Below are 8608 nucleotides of genomic sequence, written 5' to 3'. Positions count from 1 at the left end.
TATATATATATATATATATATATATATATATATATATATTTAACTATTATAATATATGATGTAGATATACTGGATATTGACTATACTACCTGAACAAACAACTCGTATTTCATCCGCTTCACTTGCAAAATGACAGTGTGGACCGTTAGTTCGAAAGGGATCGGATTTGCATTTGAAATCAAATCTGTAGCGTCAAAACAAAACAAACAAATAAAACTCTTATTAATGCACTCTAAAATTTGAAAAATTAGTCCATATAAATTTTACACTATATTTCAAGTCCTCTGAAGTCACATGATAGCTCTGTGTAAAGAACTGACTGAAATTAAAGTACAATGGAGCACGTTTATGGTGGTTTTTAATCACTATGAACCGCTTCTGTACAGTAAATAATGCCATAATTTGGGGTGAATTATTCCTTCAAGATTTTATATAGAATCTCAGATGATGTGCTCCAGGAAGAAGCTGATGTGTTTTCTATGACAGCAAACCCAGGATCATTCATCCCCGCTGAGGATCTCACATATACTGTACGTTAGCCTTCTTTCCCCTCCGTCTGACTGTGACGCCCCTCGTGGCTTCAATGGCACAAAGATGTGAAATGTGAGAATAATTTCTCTTGTTGCCAAGTCATGAAAAATGACCAAATCAGCATCAAATCCGACGACAGCGATCAGTCAGGTGAGAAAGTCTGGATTGACGCTGCATCCACACAGCACAACGAAGGCTTTCACTGGAGAAAAGAGTGGAAAATGCACATGACTGGAGGTGAGGGAGATGTGCATTGAGCCCCGGGCGGGTGGAGGAGGAGGAGAGCATGGGAGTGCTGACAGGAAGTTGCCCACAGAGGCTGTAAACCACACGCTTTCATCACAACAAGTACAGGCAAACCCCACATGCACCAGGTTAAACAAAGTACAGTTACATATGGCTACACTCTGAAGAGAGATAGAGCCGTAAAAAACGTCTGAAATGACATTAACAGGCAGGAAAACCTTGTTTGGGTCCTCTCCAACTTCAACATTGTTTAAACAAGCTTACTAAGTAGAAGTTATTAAAATTAGACTCCTTGCTGGTCTGAAGGCCGTTGTCCCAAAACCCACTGAGCTCCCTACATTATAAGATACCTTCTTTTGGACAAAATCAACATTAGCATCAGATGCATTCTCAGAGAGAATGCAATCTTATTAAGCATTGCAACAAGCTCTGTAAAAAATTTATAACTAACTAAAAATATGATTTCCATGATGCCAAAATGTAGACAGAATCACGTAATCTAGTCATAAAAAGTGGAATTTACAGTATAACGCAGTATAACAAATTTTGCATGAATAAGTCAAAAGTAGGACTGTACAAAAGTAGGACTGTACAATAAATCAAATGGCTACATGGACTAGTGTCTGTGAATATTAAAGTGCAGTAAGATTGCTATTGAAAGTCTGCATGTTCTGCATGTCCGTGTGTGAATGAGCGCAGTTTCAGCACAGCATGCGAGACACTCGTGCGGTTTTCAGCATCTGTCGTCTCACTATTTTGAGGAAACTCCACATGAACTTAATTTCAAGACCCGCAAGAGTCACTTCAATTGATTAGACATGCTTTTTGGTAATTAAAACGTAATTAATCCAGTAGCACTGAAATGGAAAAACTAGAATTTGGGGGAAAAAATAAATAAATTGTATACATTTCATGATTTCAATTAATTATACATGTTTACTGGTTAGTAAAATTTTATTTAACCATTAAAACGGAATCTAGAAAAATGGAATCCAGAAAAAAATCAAACACATTTCATAGGACCCTAAATTTACTTGTATTAATTCACTCAATAATGAGAAAGTATCTAAAAATATGACACCATCAGATGAGAACACAACGGCACAGCACTTTCGTCTTCTGTAGAGCTGCTTTATAGCTGAATCACATCTTGCAGCATCGACACTGAACTAAACTGAATCAACACTGAACAGACTCGAGCTGAATAACGAACGTCATCGCTGCCTTTTGTAGAGCTGCTTATGGCTGAATTGAACCCGTTTCAAAATTGATGAACTTCACACTGTTATTGATCTGACCTGAACAAACACTAAACCAGCTTGAGCTAAATAATGAAACTATTGTCTTTTTATAGCTGCTTGACAACAGAATCTGAATTGTCTCTATAGTTGAGTTTTCATAAGTGATTCTGCAGTTTTTACTGTGAAGATGCTTTGACACAATCTTTATCGTATAAAGCACTGGAAATAAAAGTGACTTAACTAAAGACACGGTTACCACCATCCAAAATCGTATTTCCTCGCATACAGATGACCCATGGAGAGAGAACCCCATGCGGTGCGTCACAGACAGATGTCAGACGGGGCTAGTTAAAACACCCAGCTGATCTTCAGCTCATCTGCACAGCCATCCAGAGCCTCACATCTGCTCGCTGTCAGTCTCACTTTAGGTGTCAAAAACGTCCTCGCCACATGTGGGTAGAACATTTACAATAACGATGAGCTCATTTTCCACAGAGTCAGCCTAAAGAGGGATGAGTCAGGGTGGTCAACTAGTTGTCCGTTAACTGAATAGTCAATTGGTGAGGTTTATCAGTAAGGTTGGGCAGAACACAACGAAGATCACAAACCTTGGCCAAGGCCGGTCAGATGACGAAAAACTGTATTCAAACCAATCAGACAATTGACAGTTTGCGATAATGGAGTGCCATTTCTCTTTCAGCCGTTTGATTGATGGCATTTAACACAGCCATTCAAAGGATGTTTGAAGGATGGAATGATCATAATGGGACCAAAGTCAGGGAAACTCTTTCTCAAACAAGCACAGCCTCTCTCCCGTGGGTGGGCCTGGAATGCTCACAACCACAAAGTCAAATAACCAGCACACACTCAGTGTGATTGGGTGAATCGCACGAAAACATGTCAATGTCACATTTCAACTCAAAATCAAAAGATAAATTAGAAGAAATTGTATTCTCCATGAGGAAAATAAAGTCTGTTTTTAGGACTTTAAAGGGGTCATATGACGTGATTTCAAGTTTTCCTTTCTCTTTGGAGTGTTACAAGCTGTTCGTGAATAGATAAGATCCCTAAAGTTGCAAAGACTAAAGTCTCAAACGCAAAGAGATATTCTTTATAAAAGTTAAGACTCGTCCACGCCCTCCTAAAACGCCTCGTTTAAACACGCCCCCACATGTCTACGTCACGATGTGGAAAGATGTGCATAACACTGCCCAAATTTTCACGCAAAGAAAGAAGGCATAACTTTATTGTTGCTGCCACCGCCGCAGCTATGTTGTGAAGACGCTGTGTGTTTCGTTGTGAAAGCGAAACTACTTGGTTTGGTCTTCCAAAAGAGGACACGACTAGAAATCAGTGGTTAAGTTGTATTTACAACACTGTTCCAGAACAGTTCAACCCAAATATTCAGATTTGTGCAGCGAGTTCAAATGCGAGTTTTGAGCAGTGTAGAGTAGCGCTTGTTGTTTGTCATTTCTCTGATCACAAATGCAGGTTTTATGTTTACGTGGCGCGATGCAATGCGTAAAAAGACAGTAGAAGTCATTATAATCCGTAATTATGTCCCCACTGGATGCAACGAATGCCTCGTTTATAATGGGTTTTAATGTTTTTGTCTCGTCGCTCCGGTTGGACACGACATCACAGTATGGCAAGGGGCGTAACATTTCCATCACACACTTGAGGTATTCGGCCAATCACAATGCACTGGATAGCTGGCCAATCAGAGCACACCTCGCTTTTCAGACCGATGAGCTTTGTAAAAATCAACGCATTTCAGAAAGGTGGGGCATAGAGGAGAAACAATAATGTACAGTATGTGAAAATAATGCGTTTTTGAGCCTTAAACCGCATAAACACCTTTCATTACACCAAATACACAAGATCATATGACCCCTTTAAAAATTAAAAGCATTGCAACATTATTTTAATGACATTTAAGCAAGTTCTCTTTAATTACTGTTACCTGTATATTAAATTAGCTTAAATAAAAGACAGTCAAATAATTACATAATGCATAACTACTTAATTTAAAAATAGCCTATATTGGTGATTCGCAACAAAACAAAAAAAACACAATGCAAAATGCAAATAATAAAATGCAATAAAAGTGCTTAATTCAGATAGCAAACGCTACCATTAATTGTTTTTATGTTTTTGAGACGTCTCCTATGCTCACTAAGGCTGCATTTATTTGAACAAAAATTCAGTAAAAACAGTGACATTCTGAAATATTATTACAATTTAAAATAAACATTTTCTATTTTCATACATTGCAAAGTGTAATTTATTCCTGTGATGCAAAGCTGAATTTTCAGCATCATTACTCCAGTCTTCAGTGTCACATGATTCATCAGAAATCATTCTAATATGCCGATTTGCTGCTCAAGAAACATTTATTATTATTATCAATGTTGAAAACAGTTTTGCTGCTTAATATTTTTGTCGAAGCAGTGATACTTTTTTGTTTTGTTTTGATGAATAGAAAATTCAAAAGAAAAGCATTTATTTGAAATAGAAATATTTTGTAACATGATAAATGTCTTTACTGTCACTGTCTTTGCTAAATAAAAGTATTAATTTCTTTAAAAACAAAAATAAAAGTCTTACTAAACCCAAACTTTTAAAAGGTTAGACCTCAAGGATATTTTAAATGTTCTAGATAAACTGATAATAAATATAATAACTCCACTCACCAGTCCACCACAAGCATCCAATGAGGCGAAAGAGTCTGTGTGATTGAGAACGGCTCCGGCATAAAAACACCGTCGGACCCTTAAAACAGGCTTGTGCTGAACGCTGCCCTCCTTGCTCCTCTCCTCCGTCACAAACCCCTCAGCCAGGAAAGAGTTGTCTCTGTGGAGCTGCAAGTACAGTTCCTTTCCAAAAGCAGGCAGCCGTAGAAACAGGTGGTCCTCCTGCTGATGGTCCGAGCGTGGTCGGCGACCCCTGCTCCACCTGTAGGATCCCTGGAGCAGGTGCACCTCGTCCGGCCGCAGCTCCTGCGGTACGACCACATCTGTCTCGTACATGGCAGATTGTGCTAGGAGACATGCAACACGTTTTAATTAGAATAGCAGTGCAATGTGTAGTCAAGTCATGGATGCCAAAAAACTGTTTCCATGACCTTCCCAGCCATTCGAAATTACTGCATAAGGAATTGCAATGAAATCTTTAGCGCTGAGCATTTTCCAGACCTACAAATCAAATGTTTTTAAAAAATTCCCTGATATTCCCAAGTTCTGTGGGAAAAAATGCACAACCCCTAGTTTTATATAAGTCAGAGTTGAGTTTACAAGTCTGCCTGCAGTTAGTTAGAGAAGGATACACGTAAGGGGAAATAAAGTTGTTCAAACAATAGACGGTACAGAAGAGTTCATAAAATGAAAGTGGACTGAGTAAGCAACGGATTGCGCAGAAACTAACCCTAAGCTAGTAGGCTGCATACCTAGACGGCATTTTTATGTATTATACAGTTGCATGAGCTTACATGCTCTCTCCGCACTGTGACGTAACATATGCTCTTTGCCAAGAGACTTTTTTGTGCCCGTAATGCCTAAAAATGCTGTCTAGGAAAGCAGCTCACCAGAGTACAGAAGATACACTGGCTGCCTACTAAGACAGTGTGCTGGGGCATCATACAGTTGCATGAGCTCACATGCACTCTTGGGCAATAGATAATGTCTAAAATTATCTCTAAATGATATAAAAAATGCAAAAATGCAAAAAAAAAAAAAAAAAGTTAGCTCACTTTTTAAAGTGCAATAGGGTACAATTTCTGTACCTTAAACTGACTATCCCAACCGGGGTGCCGTGTAAAAAAATATTTTTTTAATATTTTTAAATTGCTAAAATGTTCAGAAAAGCATCTATTGTATAATATCCATTTCTGATGTCGCCAATAATTAGAGATGCACCGAAATTTTCTGATAATAATAGCTTTCTACGACTAAACATTATTTGGCTAATTGATAAAAAATAAAAAAAAAGTTAAATATCTTAACCCTACTGTTAGACCTACCTGAAAAACTAAAAAGCAATTTATTTAATTCGAAGGCTTGTCGTTATTTTTTTATTTGTGCTATCATTATTCATTTCTTTATTTGTTCTTATTTTATTACTGACTGCTTACATGTCATTTTTTATTCAATTCAAAGTTTGAAATCAAGCTATCTCGTGCTACTGCACCAAAATTACCCCATTGTAAAATTAAAAATACACTGAGTGAGCAAAAATTTGTGAGCTAGCTAGTTATAATGATAATTAAATAATGTTTACATATGTACATGAGCCTACATTCAAATCTGTCATATAAATTGGTCTCTTCATTAGAAATTAGCCTACTGATTGCCACCATTGATGGACAAAACTTTTTAATAATATTAAAAATATCTGTATGACATTATATTCTGCAGTTCTTCCCTGTTGTACCGAATATCTACACTTTTCAAATTATCATATCGAAGTTAGAAATTCAAATATTGTGACAAAATTAATTTTGTAGGGTGCCACAAGTTTGTTAAAATTTCCAAAGGGTGCCACGACTAAAAAAAGGTTGGGAAACACTGATCTAGACAGCATTTTTGAGCATCATGCAGTTCACTCAGCCGAGACAATGTCTAAAATACGCCTAAAAAATGACTTCTGTACCCTAGTAAGCTGACTATCTAGACAGCATTTGGTTATCATATAGTTGCATAAGCTTGCATACATTCTCAGCAAAAAGAACATCTAAAATGTCTAAAACGTGCCTAAAACTCCCACAAAAACTTTCTAGTTAGGCTGTTAACTACACAAAGAATGATTTTTGTACCCTAGTGAGCTGACTATCTAGACAGCATTTTGGGCATCATACAGATGCATGAGCTCATATGCAATCTCAGCCAAGTGAACGCCTAAAATGCCTAAAATCCCCCCAAAATTCTCTAGTTAGGCAGCTCAGTACACAAAGAATGTGACTTCTGCACTTTTGTAAGATGACTATCAAGAAGACTTGCACAGTTGCATGAGCTTGGACAGATTCTCAGCCAAGAGAAAGTCTATTATGCCTACAATGCCCCCCAAAACGGTCTAGATTTGGCAGTTCACTACATAGATAATGTAACTTCTGTACTCTAGTAAGCTTACATGCAATTGCTTACATGCACTCTCAGCCACGAGAATGTCTAAAAAGCCCCAAATGTTGTCTAGTTAGGCAGCCACACTATACACAGAGAATGTGACTTCCGTACTCTAATGAGCTGACTATCTAGACAGCATTTTTGAGCATCAAACAATTGCACAAGCTTGCACGCACTCTCAAGATTGTCTAAAATGCACAAAATGCCCTAAAACTGTCTTGTTAGGAAGCTCACTACACAGAGAATGTGCCTCCTGTACTCTTGTAAGATGAAGACTCTCTAGTAGACAGCAGTTTTGGCCATCATGCAGTTAGTTGCATGAGCTCACGTGCCCGCTCAGCACTGTGATGTAACAAGCACTCTGCCAAAAGAGCAGAGCCCCCCCAAAAAAGCTGTCTAGGTAGGCAGCTTACTAGGTATTGAGACGCAGCCAACATCTTGAAACGCAACCTGGGTGGTAAGCCCTTATATTGCTCTTAAATAAACAATTTCATCTTAACTGAAACAACGTGGCCGAAACTTTTTTGTAAGCAGCAGGGAAAATATGCAGCTTAAAATAATACAACCAAGTCGAGGACAAAGTCGCCGTTGCTAACGTTACAGGTTAAATGACCCAGACGAGAGATTACCATGGTAACCGCAGTTTCCGCCGCTATCGTGACTACTGCAAAACATTTAAATAAGTTCATACGGGAATAGCTTTGCTATAAGCTTTCAGATTATTTCTGTAAATGTATTAATTTTCCTCTAGCACCTATAACTGTAGCAATATTGGTATATATGCCTGAAACTGGTTACCATGGTGAATTTCTGTCCGGAGTACCGCAGGTGCTGCAGTCTTACCTGATATTGCCTTCTGTCCGATGCGAAAGAGAATAAAAGACAAGAAGAGTAGCAGTAGAGTGTCATGGCCGTGCATTATTATGAGTAATATAAGTCTGTCTGAAGAAGGCAGGCAGTGTGCGCTCGCGGAGCAGCAACAGAGAACTGACGCGAAGTTTCAGAAAGTTTCATTACAGCAGACGGGGAACTCAACTTCAGGCATAAGCTCCGCCTCCTGACACCGACGTCCCGCCCCATCTGCGTTCGGATTGGTCGATACGATCCGAGTAAATAGATCCCCGCAGCGTCATTGGCTACTGGTTCTGTCAGTCTGTTAAAAGGGCCGGAACGGTGCATGTGGTCCCAGATCTATTGAAAGAAAGGCAAATCAGGTGTATTGACGTTCATTAGACGGCCTGTTAAGTATAAATAAAAAGTATTAAATGCAAAAACTGTAAGATAGAACTTGGTAAGCTTTAATATGTCCGTGTCTTTTGGCATATTATCTGCCGGGGGAAAAAAACTTCTTAAACCAGTCTACTCTGGTTGACCAGCTCACAAGTTTCCAAAACCAGTCTAAAACCAACAGCTGGGAGACAAGACTAGCAAACCAGCTTAGGCTACTTTAAGATTTTTTTTGCCCGTCAGGGT

General features: G+C 38.6%; 1 protein-coding gene across 1 annotated transcript in view; it reads right to left on the bottom strand.

The window, feature by feature from the left end:
• adamts17 (ADAM metallopeptidase with thrombospondin type 1 motif, 17) overlaps nt 1–8127 on the bottom strand; it is a 125762-nt gene extending 117635 nt beyond the window's left edge. The window contains exons 1-2 of the mRNA XM_016236124.1: nt 7979–8127; nt 4712–5058 (exon numbers count right to left, since the gene is read on the bottom strand). Coding sequence (XP_016091610.1) covers nt 4712–5058; nt 7979–8054 — 423 coding nt within the window. The 5' untranslated portion in view covers nt 8055–8127. The remainder of the gene's footprint in view (nt 1–4711; nt 5059–7978) is intronic.
• Nucleotides 8128–8608: the final 481 nt, after the last annotated feature.

The sequence above is a fragment of the Sinocyclocheilus grahami genome, unplaced genomic scaffold (genome assembly GCF_001515645.1).
Source record: "Sinocyclocheilus grahami isolate Dianchi unplaced genomic scaffold, SAMN03320097.WGS_v1.1 scaffold481.1, whole genome shotgun sequence".
Classification (NCBI taxonomy): Eukaryota; Metazoa; Chordata; class Actinopteri; order Cypriniformes; family Cyprinidae; genus Sinocyclocheilus; species Sinocyclocheilus grahami.
Note: the sequence above shows the minus strand (reverse complement) of the source record. Positions and strands in the feature narration are given on the sequence as shown.